At 51.2% G+C, this 19,019-nt stretch overlaps 1 protein-coding gene across 10 annotated transcripts in view; it reads right to left on the reverse strand.

Annotated features, from left to right (window-relative positions):
* Nucleotides 1–19,019, reverse strand: part of KDM2B (lysine demethylase 2B) — a 115,779-nt gene that overhangs the window by 75,200 nt on the left and 21,560 nt on the right. For 7 of the 10 annotated variants that reach the window (XM_079149504.1, XM_079149508.1, XM_079149510.1 and 4 more), the window contains 4 exons: nucleotides 12,014–12,192; nucleotides 11,628–11,734; nucleotides 1,214–1,307; nucleotides 78–231 (listed from right to left, as the gene is read on the reverse strand). In XM_079149504.1, coding sequence (XP_079005630.1) covers nucleotides 78–231; nucleotides 1,214–1,307; nucleotides 11,628–11,734; nucleotides 12,014–12,192 — 534 coding nt within the window. Of the gene's footprint in view, nucleotides 1–77; nucleotides 232–1,213; nucleotides 1,308–2,608; nucleotides 3,820–3,856; nucleotides 4,397–4,512; nucleotides 4,812–11,627; nucleotides 11,735–12,013; nucleotides 12,193–19,019 lie in introns of those variants that run through there. The other 3 variants (XM_079149514.1, XM_079149515.1, XM_079149505.1) reach the window with 3 other exon arrangements.

Here is a 19,019-nt window from a genome sequence, read left to right on the forward strand (position 1 = left end):
AGATGCAGGACTCTGCTCTGAATGCTGGGCGAGCCAGTGGCAGACCAGAGCCCAAGGCCAGCCACACCAGAACCTACCGGAAGGGATGAAGAATGTGTAGCCCTGTTTCAGCTCAATTCTTTGGCATCGTTCCACACGGTCTCCCAGGAAGATGTCGCTCTGTTTGCCTGACAGCACCCACTCCTCATATAGCGCCAAGTTGTGCAGGGTTGGCGGGATCAGCCAAAAGATCTTGGGGAGAAAAGATGTCATCAGCTCGTCTCCAATTTCTTCCAGGCCCTGACACAAGCCAGACAGCCACATCTGCCCAGGGCGAGGAGGGCAACCAGGGGAGATAATCCATGCCCCAACCCCCTGCATCTCCTCCAAGTCCAGGTCCAAAGGGCCTCTGAAAAGGCAGGGAGGGCTGAGACCAGCTTTAGGGAATCTCCATTCCCGCTGAAATGCCAGGAAAGGAATACTGCCTCTGCTGGGGCGGGGGCACAGTCTCCCGAGCCACAAGAGAACTTAAGGTGGGGGAGGGAGAGGAAGGGAATTTCCTAAGCTGTATGATAAAATGCCCCAGTAAATAAACCCAGCTTGCTCTCACTTTGGAGAAGGAGAAAAAACATCTGGAATCAAGTGGGTTGACTTCCTCCCAGACTCTCTTCCAACACGTTCTTTCAAAACAAATGCACATGCTGACCCAGACGAGAAAGGAGGCACACGGGCATTCTCCAGAGGCACATGCGTCCCCCCAGGGACACTGACATCCCCGCATGGACACACACAGAAGAGACACAAGGGAGCACCCTGAACACACACCCCACTTCCCTTCTTAGGCAGTGAGAGCCTTTTTGGAGGCAGGTGTTGCTGGCACAAGACTCTGAAGTTGAAAGATCCCAGCGTTGGGGCTGAGATGACAGCCAGCGGGATGCACTCGGGAGATTCTTGGGAGTCAGGCCCAGCTCCAAACTGGCCAAAGGTGTTTAGGACACTGGACTGGGCAAGTGGGAATGAATGGGAACCAGATACGATGCCAAACAACTGGCATTGACCTTGCCTTCCAGAAGGAAGCAAACAGATGGCCCCAGGGGATGAGTGGCCCTGAAGGTACTCACAGGGCAGGACTGGCTGGAGGAAAGGGGCAAAAGGAAGGGGACAGGTCAGTGAGCCCCTCCATGCTCAAAAAGTCAGAGGGACACAGAAAGTTGTAGAGTCGGCTGGAACTCACCTTCCCACCCCGGAAAACATGGTACCACACAGAAGTGCCTCCAAAGTCGATGTGGAAATCAGTGAAACAACCCTTCACGCTCATCAGACAGTACCTGCAGCATGGAAGTGGGGGAACAGGAGTTTAATGCGATCCCAGGAGGTGAGCAACCCTTCGGAGCTGCCTGACCCGGTGCCCTTTTACAAACGCTGATGCTCGGAAATTGCCTTTCCTTTTTTAAAAAATTCAAATCTAAACGGGAGTTCCCCCAAGGGGATGCCCCTGTGATCAGATGCCGAATCTCAAGCATGGGCCACCCCCCCACCCAAGGCTGGGGATGGTATTTTTGTTGTCAGGTTTCCGACAGAGCTGCCAACCCACAGGCCCCTCCCTTGTCAGTGTCCACCCCTGCCCCACCCCCAACCAGCTAAGAGGCTTTCCCTCTGCTGCTTCACAGATCTGATACCTACAGCTCTCCCAAGCTGCCGGCCCCCTCGGCAGCAGCTGGGCCCCCTGGAATTCGGTCGTGAACCACCTGCACAGCTTGCCAATTACTAGTTCCCATTCATCTCATTCGTTCGACCAGTGGTCCAGCCCGAGCCAGACAGGCTACTGAGAGAAATGAACAAGAATGTACAGATCCTGCCCCTGTGGATGGAGCCAGGCCCAGGGACAACCACACAGCAAGAGGATCTGCAACTGATCTCCAAGTAAGCAACACAGCTAGAAGCCAAGAGGGACTTGGCCACCTACGAAGGCCCACGCAGTGTGATTCCACCTATGAAATGTCCCAAGTAGGCAAATCCACAGAGGCAGCAGATAGATGGGTCGGGGCCAGGGGCTGGGGTGGGAGGGATGGGGACAAGGCTAAGAGTACAAGGGTCGCACTGGTTCTAAAATGGATTGTGGTCGCACAACTCTGCGAACACACTGAAACCACCGGACGGCACACTTTCCACGGGCGAACGGTACGGGAATTTTATCTCAATAAAGCCGTTTAAAAAAAAAAAGTGAAGAGATTTAACAGAAGCCCCTGGGAGTGTTGGCCAGGCAGAGAGGCAGAGAGGAACTGGACCTTCAGGTTGGGGTGGAGAGGAAGCGTTGGGGGGAAGGAGAGGACCCGCCAGCAGCTCCCCTCCCTCCCCAGCCCCAGGGAGAGCCAGAGTCCACCCTTCCTTACAGGATGGCACCAGCCCCTCTCCACTGCCACATGCTGCCCTCCTAGGGGTCGGCAGAGTTTGAGGAGGGGGGCACAGAGCAGGCTTCCAAGTCCAGGCCTGGAGGACAACAGTGCCAGGGCCTCCCCACCACCCTTCCCACAAGAGCCCCGGGTGGCACAGATGGGGGCAGCCTCCCTCCGCTCTTGCCCATCCACCTTGGCACCTCCAGAGGCCCGCACAGGCTTACCCCACTGACCTCTTTTCCCTGCCGCACTTTGCTTTTCGTGGTTTGGGGAAGAGAGGAGGAATGGGGCGGGGACGGGCTGGGAGGAGCCGGCAGCAAGCCCGAGTACAGGAGTGGGGGGCGTGGGGCTGAGCTGGGTAGCAGGCGGCAGGGTTCAGCCCCCTCCTTCTGGCTGCCTTTTGCACCTTGCGTTCAGGTGGACCCGGGGCTCGGCAGTATGCAGGCGGCGTGCCCGCGTCCCTCCTCCGGATAGGCTGGAAGGAGCCTTAACCATGTGTCTGCAGGAGGCTGACAAATCAGAAGGCCTTCCCGTACATCAGAGCCCCGCTGCCTAGCAACCCCATCGGAGGGGTGTAGTTGACAGCCCAGGACGCAGGCTGTCACGAAGCTGGCACTAAGGCTGTTGAAGTCCTCACTCTGGGTTCCACACCCTCCCTCCTGTCCGCCCTGGGCCAGCCCTGTCCCTAGACTGAGGGCCTCTGAGTTCCTCTTCTCTCCAAGGAATGGGGGGTCCTGAAGCCCTCACCCACCCCACCCCCCACGGACCACACCGGCCTCTTCTAAGCACCACTTCAAAATATTAGTCCTCATTTCCCTAAAACCACCTCTTCATCTAGGTTTGGTTTTTTCCTTTTCTTTTTTTAATCTAACCTTGGTTTCCACCCCCTCCAGGCCTCAGCTGAACACAGTTTAGAGAAAACAATTTAAGTGTGTGCAGGGTGGAGCCAGGAGAACCTGGGAGCTTCCCTCAGCCTGCAGCTAGAACCCACTGGGGTACCCACAGCTGAGAGGGCAGGAAGGGAGCCCCAGCTCCAAGCCCCAGGGCTGTCTGGCCAAACCCTCACCCCCACTCAGCTTATCCTCCAGCCCCCAGCCCCAACCTCCACAGCACGTGGAAAATGGGAATTCCTGGTTGCTGTGTGCAGGGAAAGTTCTCCAAGTTGAGTCTGATCTGTCTGATCTGTCTGATCTGCCTTCAGGGTCACCCTCCAGCATCAACGGAGGCCCCTTGGGGCCAAGGGAGGCCAATTCCAGACCAGCCTCTCCTGAAGTGGCCCCTCCTTCCGATGTCCCTTATTTCCTGGCCGCCAGCCCTGGGTTGCCCCTCCCACCCTGTGACTGCAAGCATTAGAACAGCCGGGGTGGCTGTGACAGGGTGGTTTTGCTCTGGCCCCTGCAGGCCACCCCAGACTCCCGCTGCACCGACTTGGGGCTCCCCGCTAGCTCCTGCTCGCTCTGGCGTGACGCCTTTGCACTGACCTCTACGGCTTCCTCTTCCCAAGCACACCGCAGTCACATGGGCACCCCGGCTCGGTGCCACGGCCGCCGAGCTCTCCGCGCCGCCGGCCAACTAGCCCGGCTTCCGCAACAGCCTCGGCGGCCCCCTGCCCGCACAACCTTCCACCCGGCACGCCCCTGCCCAGGTGGCTTCTGTGCAGGAGGGCACCCAAGTTGGCGACCGAAAATCAGGAAGCCCCCCTCCAGCTGAGCCCTGGAGGGGTTCCCGCCCTCCAAGGCCCAAGGTGGCGGGGAGGAGGCTGGAAGGAGGGGGCGCTGCACCTGCAGCACCAACTTCGGGGCGCTGCCTGGGGCTGCGCAGGCGGGCGGCCTCACCCCGCCCTTTCCCTCCAACTTGGAGAAACTCCCCCTGGGTGGCCCAGCCGGTGTCCCCTCGGGCAAAGGTCTGGCGGGGAGGGCCTGGAAAGCTGGCACCGGGCGGCGGGCTGGAGGCGCCGTGCGGGCGCGAACGCACACTCCACGCCTGCACCCGCCCCGGGAGACACAAAGAGCAGCTCCGCGACGCCGGCCGCGCAGCCCGCGGCTGGAGGCCACCCACACCCCGCCCGGAGCGCCACAAAGGAGCGGGGCGCCGCGCAGGGACGCCCGCCCGGCCCGCCCCGCGCACCCGCGGTTACCCTCGGCGGCGGCGGCGCGGCTCCCGGGCGTCCCCTTCGGCGGCGGAGGCTCGACGCGCGCCCGGCCCCGGCGGCAACGGGAGCCGAGCCCCCTCCACGGCGCTGCCAGGCCCCGGCCGAGGACGCTGGGGCCCTCGCGCGCCGCCTTCCTTCCTCGGGGAGCCGGGCGCAGCCTGCGCTCATCCCCGCGCTGAAACTGAACACCCGCGCGGCGCGGCCGCCGCCAGGGAGGCGGAGGGAGGCCTCGGCGGCGACGGGGAAGCGCACCGGGCCAGCGCCAGGGGACGCCGCCGCCGCCCACGCCGCCCCCTGGCCCCGGCTGGGTGGCGGCACGGTGTTAGCTCTCCCGGCTTGGCCTGGGTTTTCCCAGAGTGTAGACGCCACCCTGCTGCCGGGGTGACGACCAGCAAAGCCACCTTATTTAAATGTGCACCTCCAGGCACAGCTGAAGGAAGGAGCAGTGCTAGGGGACCGGGGAGTGCCAGACCCGAGAGCGGGAACCAAGAAGGGAAGGAGGAGGCTCTGACCCCTAAGAGACCCTAAGAGGCTAAGAGCTGTGTGACCTAGGGCAGCTTCCTTTCCTTCTCTGAGCCCTTTCTTGATCCTTCTAACATGGAAGGAGGTGCCCTGAAGTTCAACTCTGCTTTCTACCGAGGCTCTTTTGCTGCCCCTTCCCCTAGCTGGCTCCTTAGCTGTGGCACCACAGAATTATGCAAATTGAGATAAATACCCATTAACTGAAAGCGATGATATTTGGATTAGTTAATCCAAACTTCACAGCAACCGTATGAGGATATTCCCAGGATCACCCCCACGTTTCAGAAGCGGAGGCTCGGAGGCTCTTTCTCATCCTGATCTGGGAGACTGTTAGGTGGTAGGGCTTACCTGTCACCGCCTGTCTTGGGAGTCTCTCACCCCTTCTGCTTGGCAAATCCCAAGGGTGTAGAAGATACAGTTGAACCTCAACCACTGACTTCCGCGGAAGGAGGTGATCCAACTCAAATCAGAAGTCCCCCCCTACAGGTCACCAGGGTCACCGCCCTCCCACCGGGTCCCCACACCCTCCCCCTAAACCACAAGGGTGCAGGAGACGTCTCCTCTGCAGGGGCAGAAACCAAGCTTCTCCATTCTTTGGCCAAACACCATTCACTGGGGCTACCCAGCAATATTTATGGGTTCCAGTTACATAATCATTAATATTAACACAGCTATTTACACATACGATCTCATTTCACCGTTCAGACAACCCCATCGTCCACATTTTGGGGATGCAAACGCTGAAGCCATTTCAAGGTGATCCTCCACCTGGGCAGGGAGCTGCTTCCTGGTGCTGTAAGTGGCCAAGTCCACCACTTTTAGTACCTGGCAGTGGTCTGCCCATGAAGTTAAACTATAAACTCTTTTTAACTGGTTGGATTTACTCAGCAGGTGTATGTTTTGCCTATTTAAAAGAAAAATTAACAAGTCTGAGAAATGGGCTCCATCTTGTATTTAAGCAACAATCACTGGGAGGTAGCCTAGAGCAAGAATTTCATCATACTTATGAAATGGATGTGGGGTTAAATAAGCCAACAGAGACCACCCTAACAGCTGGACCAGGCTGTCCACATGAAAGATTTATCTTTGTGAGTCACAAATGCCTCAGCTCCTTGTTGGCAGGGACAGTATCTGATTCCTCTGTGTAAGCGCAGCACCAGCAACAACCCTATCGTTATTCTAATCAGCTGTGCAACCTGGGACAGATCTTCCCCCTTTCAGAAATTCAGCCTCCCCATCTGTAGAACTAGTCAAGGGCCTCTAACTGGTGGCCTCAAGGGTCAAACCAGGATGTATTCGCTTTGGCTGACAATGCTTTTTTTTTTTTTAAAGAATTTCTAAAGACCAGCCTCTCTAGTTATCCACAAGCCCCACTGGTCTCTACTGTCTTACACTCATCTGTTACATTACCTGCACTGAACCACTATGAGCTTCAGTTTCCTTATCTGCAAAATAAGAATACTACATCTGCCAGCAGGACTGCTGAGATATTCATACCAGTGCCTAACACAGAGCATTGGTGCACACCTATCGGGACAGAAAATGGTAGACAGGTAGGAAAAAGAAACCAGGAATCCAAAGGCCTGGCCTTCCTGTTTGACACTGGCGGCTTCTTAGGCTGGCTTTCCTGTCTGATAGGATACAGGGGTGATGATTTATGAAGCCAGGAGGAAACACAGATGTGAGAGGAGGTCTTGGGGGTTAAAAAGGGAATGTGGCTGTAGAGAAAAGCTCTATGCTGAACAGCAGAGAAGCCAGACTCCGGCAGGCCACATGGAAACACATTCTGTCCCACAGGGGGACCGCACTCCACATTTCACATCCACTCCCCCATCAGGGGAGGGAGGCAGGCTAGGGATGACAGAACCGCCACTTCGCAGAAGGTAAAACCGAATCTGAAAAAAGACTTGCAGGGGCCAGAGAATGGCAGAAGCAGCCCCTGCAAGCTGCTCAGCCCAATGCCCATTTTCATCCTGTCCTTCAGCTTCTTGCCCACTTTTTCCTACTGCCCCCACAAACTAAGAAAAAAGGGGGTGCACTGAACTCTCAAACATAGGGCCAAACATGCTTTACGTGAAGTCCCCTTTTGGCTGGGCTTCTGAGTTCCTCCACTGCTTCTTGGCCCCCAGCACATCTTCATTACACCAGCCAACCTCATTTCTGCAAACCCTGGTGTTACAGAGCAGCAGAGAAGGGGAGGAGACTCCCTAATACCTTCCTGGAATGCATTACAATGCCCAGTCTTCCTTAGTGAAAAGGGTACACCCATGTCATCCGGGATTGTGGAGGCTTTGAAATGTGTCCACAAATTCTTCTATGCTCCTCTCTTCAAGAGGTAGAACCAAATTCCTATCCCCTTGAGAAGGGGCTGGACTAATCAACAGAAGATGGCAGAAGCAAACAGGATGTGACTTTGAAAATTAGGTCATGAAAAGCAGTGTGTCCCCCTCCTTGGTTTTTCCTGAACCACTCACTCTGGGGAAGAGCTGTAAATGAACCTGTGGAGAGGCCCCTGTAGCAAGAAACTGAGGCCTCCTGCCAATAGCCACGTAAATGCCCATCTTGGAAGTGGATCCTTCATTCCCTCCATTGAGCCTTCAGATAAATGCAACCCAGGCTTAAATCTTTTTGGTTTTGTTTTTGCAGTACTGGGCAATAAACCGAGCAGAGTTCTATCACCGAGCCTTGCCCAGCCCTTTTAATTTTGAGACGGAGTCTTGCTAAATTGCCAAGGCTGGCCTCATAGTTGTGATCCTCCTGCCTCAGCCTCCAGAACAGCTGGGATTACAGGGTGTCCCACTGTGCCCAGCAGACCTGTCTTGACACAGATCGTAAGAGAGCCTGGGCCAAACCACCCTACTCAGTTGCTTTCAGATTTCTGACCTGCAGAAATCTCTTGTTTTAAGCTGCTAAAAATTGTATTTTTAGCTGTGAAGTTTTAGGGTCATGGTTATGCAGCAATAAAGAACTAAAGCAGCTGAGCACTGTAGCTCATACTTGTAATCCCAGAGACTAGGAGGCTGAGGCAGGAGGACTGCAGGCTCCAGGCCAGCCTGGGCAACTTAATGAGACCCTGTCTCAAAATAAAAAATAAAAAGGGCTGGGGATGTGGCTCAGTGGTAAAGCGCCCCGGGGGTTCAATCCTCAGCACCACCAAAAAAAAAAAAAAAAAAAAAAAAAAAAAAAAAACTAATGCAGGGATAGTCCCAAATAATTGTCAATTGCTTAGACAACAAGGGAATCTTAAGACAAATAGTTCTACACAATCAAAGCATTTCTACAGCATAGAGATGGAGAAAGAGGCAATGGCCAAGATGTAGGGTGAGATCAGTGTCGGGTTGCCACCCATGATTCTCTTTCCCCTTCATCATGCTTTATGGTTTTGTTGTAGGCGTTTGTTTTGTTTTGTTTTGTTGTACTGGGGATTGAACCCAGGGGTCCTTTTCCACTGAGCCACATCCCCAGCCCTTTTTTCAATTCTGTTTTTTTTTTTAGTTTGAGACAGGCTCTCACTAAGTTGCTTAGAGCCTCACACTAAACTGCCCAAGCTGAACTCGAACTTGCAATCCTCTTGCCTCAGACTTCCAGATTGCGGGATGACAGGTGTGCACCACTGCACTTGCCTGCTTTTTGTCTCTCTGAAACCCTTATCACCAAACTATTGCCGTTTGCTTGCCTGCCTCTTCTCCCCAGCTCCGAACATCCTCCACGAGGGCGGGGCCTGACTGTATCCACTGTGATCTACCAGCCGCCTGGAGGCGAGCCTCGCACCCTAAGGTAACACACGAGCGAGCACACCTTTTGTCTCCCGAGGTTGCGTGTACTCCCTGGACTCCGGTCGCCTTCCCTTGCCTTAGGTATCTCAACCAAAACCCGCTGAAATCCCTAAAGCACCCTCAGACCCCAAGTGAATGGCATAAATCCTGGAGCCAGGGAGAAAGCCGAGGTGCCTCGCTGTCCCCCTTCACGCCCGCAACCCTTTGATTCAGGAGGGCCGTCAGCTGTCTCTGCTCCGCAGGCGCCTCCAGCAAGAAAGCGCTGCGATTTCCAGAAACAATGTCATTTTAATTAAATTCCACACAACCATTCCACCGTCCCAGAGGACTTTACCGTGGTGGGATTTTTACCTTGCTTATGAACATCTGAAATCAGCATTCTTCTCAGCCAAACAAATGGATTATTTCCAAGGTGACAATTTCCTTCTTAACAAGGTTCAAATCCTGTAACAAGTTTCTGTGGTTGCTGACAGAGTTCTGAAATCTATTTGCTACACCATCCAACCGATGCCTCCAGACATGCGGTCCTAGCAAACTGTGTGAGCTCAGTTTTGGGGTCCTAAGAAAGGACTCGAAATGTGTTTATAGAGCTTGCTATTTAAAGGAATCTCGGGAAGGTAAGGCAGACCTTAACCAATTGATATCTACATCACCCAGTGCTACCTATTCTACTTCCTAAATAGGTGTCCAAGTGTCCTCTCCTGTCTTCTCTCCCCGCCCCATCCTTCTTTATCTAGGCCAGACAGGGCCTCCTCCCTTTTGCTCGGCCCCGCCCACTTCGATCCACACGGAGGATTTGCAGAATAAAACCCTGAACACATCCTGTCCACTTAGAATCTCAGAGAGGTTTCTGACTCTTTTCAGGGGAAATTGGGGCTCTATTCTGTCTGGCTCACCACCATCCTGCTTCCATATTCCCAGCTGTCCCCCGGTCCCTCCCAGCCATCCCAGGCCCTCTGTACCCAGCCAGGAAAACCCCCATCGCCTCAGGAACCCCCTAAACCCTTTAGAACCCAGTTCAGAATTTGTTCCCTGTCCTCCCTGACCAGGTAAGTCCCCTGGTGCCAGAACCAAAGCACCACACGCCTCTTTGCCTCACGGCCTCATCTCAAACGCATGCTTCCAAGTGTGTCTCTCATTACAGGATGAACATCTGTCTCCCCCATAAACTGGACACTTTGTGTGGGAAAGGGGCCTCATCAGCCTCCCTCCCCCCCAGTGCTCACCACCAATCGGATGCTCAGTACGCAGTTGCTGAATGAATCAATCAAATGATGGGTCAGTCCAGGGGCGTGATTTGCCTCTAACGAGCCCCACATCCTCTCTTGCAATCCCAACCTGACGCGCTTCCCCTCCTCCATCCCTCCCCCTTCCTCCCACAGCCACTGTCACCTAAAGCCCAGGTTCAGCATCCTCTCCAAGCTTTCCTGATGGCATCAGCCCAGAAGGACTCCTCCTTCCCGATACTCCTCCCAAGAATCTGCTTCCCTGGGCCCAGGATCAGAGCCCACCGCCCTGTGCTGCAGGGCACTTTCTCCACAGGGTGGGGCCTTTGGTCTTTTTTTCTCTCTCTACTTCCCCTCCCAGGGGCTCTGCAAATTTTGCTGCAGTCAGAAAAGAATGGAATTGGAAACAAACCCTGCTACTCTCCCTCCTCACCTGGAGCCGGGTCTCTCCCATCGATGCAACCCCAATCCAAACACCCGTATGAAGCTTCAGGGGAAGGGGAGGAAAAATGTCTACCAGGCCATTAGAGGGGGGGGGGGCCGAGGGGGTTGCTGAAAGCAAAACCTTTAGAAGCCGGGGACCAGTGTGCTGGCCTCCCCTAGGAAGCCTGGCAGGCACTCTGCATTCAATACGCTCTGAATGGAGGGAATGGAGGGAATGGAAGGTTCACAGCCTGGAAGCTCCGGGGGCATTGCTGGCAGCAGGGAGAGCAGAGATGCTAATGGATCCAGGCCACCAGCTCTTCTAGGAAGCCCAGAGCACTAGCCCTGCCTGTGACAGCCAGCATCTCTTTCCCCTTTCAGGGATGGAAACCTGGAGGGCCTGAGCTGGTGGAAATCCCAAAGGGGGTTACTTCTGCCCAGGGGTCCATTTATCAAGTCCCTGAACATGGAGAGACACAGAGGTGCTTCTGCTGGTGCCAAACAATCAATCACAGGCTATGCTGCTGGTCATGCTGCATCTCCAAGGTCTCAGCTATTGACCATGGTCACCTTCCCTGCCCTGCACCAACCTCCTGCTGGAAGGGTACCCTCTAAGACACTTCTGGTGAGTACGATGACCCCAGGCTTTGCTCAGGAAAGGTTCTGCTGGTCTCAACACCAAGGAAAAGAGAAACACTAGGCCCCTCCCCTGCTCCGGCCTAAAACAGTGTCCACCGTGGGCAGTGAAAATACCCATTCCCAGGACAGGCTGTCACAGCGAGGGAGCAGACACAGGTCTGCACAGATGCACAAACACACAGGTGTACAAGGAATCGTCTCCCGAGGCCCCTCCTTCTCAGATCCTGTCCTCCCTGGGGGAGCTGTGGGGAGCCCCGGGGGCCAGCTGGTTGGACAGCCTACCCAGTGCAGGAATCAGAAGCATTCCAGAGAAGCACGATGCCAACCGGCCCACACCAAGGCCCACACCCTTCATGTCCCAACAGTGGCCCCCCGTGCAGGCACAGTCCTTCAGCTCTGAAGGGGGAGTTGCAACGTGACACTCAAATTCACGTAGACAGCCAGGCATGCCCCTCCAGCCCCCAAGGCTGGGGGCCACCCCTCCCCTCTCCCACCACCAACCAGGCAGTCTTACTTCTTCACTTTCGGGTACTTCATCTCTGCGATGGCATTCGTGGCTTCCGTCTGCTTTTCCTTCAGGTGCTGGGGCCACATGTTGTCTACCCAGTCCACCAGGTCCACCTGAAACCCAGGCCGCTCTAAGCGTTCCTGGCCTCACTACCAGGACAGAAGCAAGTGCCCCCTCTGCCCCCGGGAAGTCTCTGGGTGCCCTGAACAGCTGCCCTGGCCCACTCCACCCTTCCTCCTGCCTCAGCCAACACAAAAGGCAAACCCGCTCCCAACATCTCCTCCCTCGGCACCCAGGGGACCAGCCTTGGCCTTGCCCACACCAGCCATTCCCTTCTCAGGGGCGGGGCGGGCGGGACAGGGTGGAGGGCAGGTGCGGGGAGCCAGGCCTACCACAGTGGGCCGCTTCACCAGGTGCTCCAGCTTGGTGTGGCTGAACTCCAGGCTGATGACATTGTACAGCTTGTCCCGCTGGGCCTCAGGTGTCTCGTAGTAGCGCACGAACTGGGACATGCTCATCTCCGTCCCCTTCTGGGTGTTCACGTCCATCACATCCACCAGCCGCCGGCTCCCTAGGGGCACAATCCATGTGCTGGTCCCTCCTGTCCGCACAGACTCCACGACCCACTGGAAGCCCCCGCAAAGCAACACCTGCTCTTCCTCCAGGGTTCCTGCTCTCCTGGCCTCTGCGCCACGTCCTGTTTTCCCAACCCGACCTCTCTCCACCCTGCCTGCCTCCCTCCACCAGAGACTGCTTTCTAAGGTGTCCTCAACGGCTTCCTAAAGGGGCTGTAGGCCACCCCTCCCACTGAGCCCATACTGCGGCCAGGGTGAGCTTTCTAATCAGTGCCACTGATTAACGACCCTAGAGGCACTCTCCACCCTTTGCGAGACTCTGTTTGCCCGTTTGTGAAATGGGAACAACCGTCTCCAGAACTTCAGTCACGAGGGGAGGAATGACTAGGGGAGAGACAGACTCTGAAAGGGGAGAAAACAGACAACGCAGACTGCCAAGTTCAGGGTGACTTATTAAGAAGGCTGGCACTCCCGCATGTCACAGGCAAAATGAGTATTATGACCGCCAGGGGAACTCATCTCATCTGGACAGACTCCAGCTCCCCAACAGCTCAGTGACAAATGCATGGTCCATGGACACTTAGAAATACCGAACAAAACAAAACAAAACGTGGGCTGGGTACAGAGACCCATGCCTGGACTGTGATCCCAACAAACTGGGAGGGTAAGGCAGAAGAATCACAAGTTCATGGTCACCCCAGGCAACTCAGCAAGACTCTGTCTCAAAAAAGAAAATAAAAAGAGTGGTCCCAGGTTCAATCCCCAGTGCCAGGGGGCAGAAAAAGAAGAGAGAAAGAAACAAAATGAAACAGGTGACCCCTTATTCACCTGCGGTGAAACTTGAGGGGTTCGCTCACTAGGGGTCAGCAAATGACAGCCCCCCAGGGCCAATCCAGCCCAATGCCTAGTAAAGCTCACAAGCTAAGAATGCTTTTTAAATTTTTAAATGCAATGGTGGAAATCAAATAGTATTTCTTGATGTGAAAATTGTATGAAATTCTAATTCTCAGATGCACATATAAAACTGGCTTGGTACCCAGCCATGTTCCTCGGCTTCCACATTGTCTAGGGCCACCTGCATGTTCCAGGGGTGGCACTGAGTAGTGGTCACCAGAAGTACATGGCCTGCAAAGCCTGAAATGCTTCCTCTTTGGCTCTTTACAGAGAAAAGTTTGCTGATTCTTCAACTAGACAAAACTCTCAATGAACTTGGATGCTGATATAGGTTAACAGTCTCATCCACTGTCCCCACCTGAAAAAAAAGAACGATCTCATCCTGTTCACTGCTACATGCCCAGCTCTGGGCTCAGAACCTGCCCTATAACAGGCCCTGGGTCAATATTTGTTGAATAAATAAACAATGCCATTCACACAGTAGGAACTAAGTCATAAAATTAACCTCTTAAGTGTGCAGCAGAACTTAGACGTTCCTGCCTTGAGTCCAAGGTCTGATTTCCACGACCACCCTGGAAGCTACGTTAGATTGACCCTACCTTACAAAGGGGAAACCAGGCCCACAGATGATAACCAGGTCCCGTTCCCTGGAAGACGCTCTTTGCCAGTCCTAACCATGCACACTCACTGGGTGCTCCAGCATGACCCCGCCCTCTACAGAGATCTCAAGGTCGCGGCTCTTCGAGGCAGAACTTCAGTTACGCCCATTTGATGGATGAGAAATTGAAGCTCAGACAACTAACTGGATGTAGAAAGTCCAGTTAGTGAGGGACAGCTGATACGTGAAGCCAATTCGATCAAACGCCAGAGCCCAGGGTCTTAGCCTTCATCCTGCGATAAACACTGCACACTCTGATCACATGGTGAAACACAACAAAACAAAAAGAACCCCAGACTTCAGTGGTCACGGTGCCAGCCTACAGATCCTGGGAAGCAGATCTAAAAACTAGCTTTGTTTTTGCATCTGGAGGGTGTGGATCCACCAGGGGGCATCCCTGGCCTTTGCTGGAAATTCTGGCTGTGATCTTGGCAGTGTGCTGGTGCTTCCTTAACTGAAACAGGTGGGCTCCATTCAGGTTTTCTGAGAGGCCCACCTGGCAGACAAACCTGCTGCTTGAGCCCCCAAGGTCTCCCCCTTCTCTGACCAGCCTCCCATCTCTGCCCACCTGTCAACCCTAACCTTGCTCAAGGTAAAATTCAAGAAGGTTGCTGGGGAGGTAAGAGCTAGAATAAAGGTCCTAAAATCACAGGCTCCGCACTGTGTGGTGGTGCACATCTGTAACCCTAGCAACTGGGGAGGCTGAGGCAGAAGGACCACAAGTTCAAGGCCAGCCTCAGTCACTTAGTGGGCACCTTAGTCAGTTAGTGAGACCCTGTCTCAGAATAAAAAATAAAAATACTAAGGATGTGGCTCAGTGGTTAAGCAACTCAGGGTCTAATCCCTAGTACCAAGAAATAAAACAAAATGAAATAAAATCATAGCCCCAGAGTTTCCTCCAAGTCAGCATGGAAGGCCAGAACTCAGCTGCCTGTGCCAGCACCACACTAAGATTCATGAATTCAAATCCCAGCTGGACTTCCAACTCTGCCTTCGACCACTTGGCTTCTCTGAGCTTAAGTTTCCCTGCCTGTAATACAAAAATAATAGCCATCACAGGGGATGTCCTGAGACGTAAATGATTTAATGCACATAAAATACGAGAAGTGCCTGCAGGGAGGTGGTATTATCTAGTCAGTCCATTTCATCTATAATTAGTCATCCCTCAGTATCTGAGAGGGAAGAGTTTCAGGAACCCCCAAAGACACCAAAATCCAAGAACACACAAGTCCCTTATAGAAAGTGACACTATATTTGCATGTAAGGTATGTCCTTGCTCCCAGATACATTAAATCATATTCCTATAATACCTAATACAATGTAAATGCTGTGTACATTTGTTGATATACCATACTATTCAGGGAATAATAACTACAGAAATTCTGTACATGTTCAGTATGAACCCATTTTTTTCCCCCAAGTATATTCAATCCATGGTGGGTTGAATCTTCAGATGCAGAACAAACAGGTGATGAGGGTCAACTACACGGGTGGAGAAACTGGGGTGATGTGAAGTTTATAACTGCTAGGTTATAAATTTATATATATACATATATATATATATTTATAACTGCTAGATGCCACTGATCACACCTGTAATTCCAATACCTTGGGAAGCTGAGGCAAGAGAATTGCAAGTTTGAGGCCAGCGTGAGCAACTTAGAAAGACGTGCCTCAAAATAAAATATAGAAAAAAGGGACCGGGGATATAACTCAGTGGTAGTGTGTCCCTGGGTTCAATTCTGGAACCAAAAAAAAAAAAAAAAATTTATTACTAAACTGTCTTTGGTAGAAGATTTAGGCCGTCAGAAATGCTTATGAATATATAGTAACATGGTGGTGATGGTTACATGGTGAAATATGCTATTATTATCTAAAAATAAAAAAGATCTCGAGGCCAGCCTCAGCAATGTAGAGAGGTCCTAAACAACTTAGTGAGAGCTCTCAAAATAAAAAACAAGGACTGGGGATATGGCTCAGTTGTTGGAGTGCTTGCTTTGCATGCACGAGGTCCTAGGTTCAATCCCTAGTACTACAAAAAAAAAATTTAATTAATTAAAATAAATAAATAAAAAGGGCTGGAGATGTAAGGCAGTGATCGAGCACTTAGTGGACACAAAGCCCTAGGTTCAACCCCCAGAACGACAAGAAGGAATGAAGTACTGACACATGCTGAAACACAGACAAGCCTCAGAAACATTATGCAAAGTCAAAGAAGGCAGACACAAAAAGCCGCAAGCTGTATGACAGCACTCACGTAAAATGTCAAGAACAGGGAAATCCATAGAGAAGAAAGCGGTAGGAGCAAGGTGTGGTGGTGCAGGCAGCTCAGGAGGCTGAGACAGGAGGACTGCAAGTTCAAAGCCAGCCTCAGCAACTCAGTGAGGCCCTGTCTCTAAATAAAATACAAAAAAGGGCTGGGAATATGGCTCAGTGGCTAAGCATTTCTGGGTTCAACCCTGGGAAAGGGAGAGAGGGAGGGAAGGCAGGAATGAAGGAAGGAAGGAAGGGAGTGGAGGAAAGCTGCTGCTTAATGGGCCCAGGATGTTTGGAATGCCACTGAATTGTTCAGTTTAAAATGGTTAATTTTTATTTCATGTGAGTTCCCTAAATTACTTTTTAATACAGAAATTTAAAACATTATTTTAAATTTCATAAAATCCCTCCACTCTGACAAGAACAAGAACTTCATGTCTTCCAGTCTCTTTCTCCTGATTTGTTTCTGAGCTGTGGATCTCTCCCCTTCTCAGGGCTCAAGAACTGGGGTGGCCACTGACTGTCCCAGCTGATCTCTCCAAGGAAACTTCACCCAGACCCCAGGCGTGTACTTGGGTTCTATTCTTCAAATTTTAACCTGTAGCTTGGGAACATGTCCCAGTGGCAAACGCTGGGCCAGGAAATGAGAAACATAATCAAGGAATGGAAGAATCTAACAGTAGCCCCCAAAATATATGTAAACCCAGAACCTGTAATAGGACTGTATTTGGAAAAAGGGTCCATGCAGCCGGGCCTGGTGTTGCACACCTGTAATCCCAGTGCCTTGGGAGGCTGAGGCAGAAGGATCATGAGTTCTAAGCCAGCCTCAGCAAAAGCGAGGTGCTAAGAAATTCAGTGAGCCCCTACAAAATAGGGCTGGCGATATGGCTGAGTGGTCAAGTATCCCTAAATTCAATTCCTGGTACCCATCCCCCCAAAAAAAACAAGGGTCCAGGCAAATATAACTGAGGTAAGGATCATGCCAGATTCAAGGGAGGCCCTAAATCCAATGACTAGTGTCCATTATAGGAAGAACAGACACGCAGAGAGAAGGCCATGTGAAGACAGAAAGAGACTGGAATGACGTGTCTCTGTGCCAAGGAATTCTGGGGTCACCAAAAGTTGGAAGGGCAAAGAGAGCGGCCAGAGGGAACCAAAACTGCCAACTTCTTGCTCTGGACTTGTGGCCTCCAAAAACCAAGCAAGAATAAATTTCTGTTGCTTCAAGCCTCCCAGTTTGTGACCCTGTTATGGCAGGCCAAGGAACAGAATACAAGTCCCTTCCAGAACAAGGAAGACCTCACGGGAACTCCCAAGGAATGTTAAGATTTCTTAACTTCGATGGCAGGTATTGTTTCATAATTGTTCTGCAAAGTCTTCCACATGTGTCATCTATTTTGCATTACTGCAGACCCCAAAGTGTCATACAGCCCTGAGAAGGAGAGAGAGCCACACCCCAAACAGTGAAGGAGTCAAAGCTTCAGCTATTTCAAGTTCCTCACTCCACAGGGTAAGATCTTTAGACAAGGTTTCTCAGTTTCCTTGTCAGCAAAGTGAAGAAAAGAGCACCTACCTAAAAAAAAGTTGTAAAAAATAACTTAAAAAGTAATATATATTCAGGTTGTTAATGCTGGAATCAAATGAAAGGCCTTTCAGGGAACCAAATGGCATCTTGCTGCACAGAGGCTACAGATCTGTACCCAGAACGCACCTTCCTGTCTCTACCAAGCCAAAATAAGACTGCGTGGACCCCTTTCTTCACTTCGAGGACAATTCTGACTCACCCACCTGGTTCCCAAACTTGCACAAATAAATATAATTAAGAAAACCAATACCCAATAAATATAAGATTTTGACCATTCTGCAATGGTAGATCATTTTCAATGTTATTGTCAAGTTGGGATTATATACAATTATATATAATGCCAATTTATATACCCAAATCAAAGAAGACTACAATAAAGATTTCAAAAAATAGGCCAGACACAGTGGCACACACCTGATCCCAGACATTTGGGAGGCTAAGGCAGCCCAAATCTAGTTCTAAAATAATCTTCCTAAAGCAATGTAAATTTATCAGTTTTACTAATGTATAGTATATATGTATATACACACCATATACATATATATATATTCATGTGATTACATAATGCATGTAACAAGTATATATGAATATATCATATGCAATATTAATATAGAATATATTTGTTATATATACATGCATTCAGAATTAAATGTCATATATCTAGTTGTTCATGATTAATACAAAGCAATGTACAAATTACTGATATCTTAAGACACATTCGGGGCTGGGGCATGGCTCAAGGGTTGACCCAGGCTGAGCATGCTCAAGGCCCTTGGTTTGATCCAAAAAAAAAAAAAAAAACAAACACCTAACACCTTTTTTACAGCACATATATATTCACATGCAATTGTGAGTCAAATTTAGATAAAATGTGCTTTCAAATAAATGTATACCTTGTGTATCTTGTGACACTTGTCCTTTATGAGATACTTTAAGACTTATATACTATGACTAGTATAATTCCAGGTATATTCCCTTCCACGTGCACACAAATATAAATCCACAAGTTATTATTTTCAATCTCAGTCCAAATGTGGACCAAAAAAATAATAATAATAATCCAAGATTCATCAGACACTCAAATAGCTGATAAATCCAAGAATAAATGACAAATTGTATTTTGGGAAAAAAGGACACAGCCTAATAATCAGTATGGGGCTCAGGGTGTAGCTTAGTAGTACAGCACTTGCCTAGTACACATGAGCCCCAGCACGGCAAAATATAAAAATAAAAGGTTTAGTAGTATCATTTAGTTACAACGATGTAGTCATTTACAAAATTGCATGTAACCACCCTCAAAATGTTACTTATTTTTTATGTGTCAAGGTTACAAAAAATAATAATAATAAAATAAAACTCAGTATGGATTAAGAATGCTTCAGTTGGGCTGGGGTTGTGGCTCAGTGGTAAAGTGCTGTCTCATGCATGGG

Source organism: Sciurus vulgaris (assembly GCF_902686455.1).
Source record: "Sciurus vulgaris genome assembly, chromosome: 8".
NCBI lineage: Eukaryota > Metazoa > Chordata > Mammalia > Rodentia > Sciuridae > Sciurus > Sciurus vulgaris.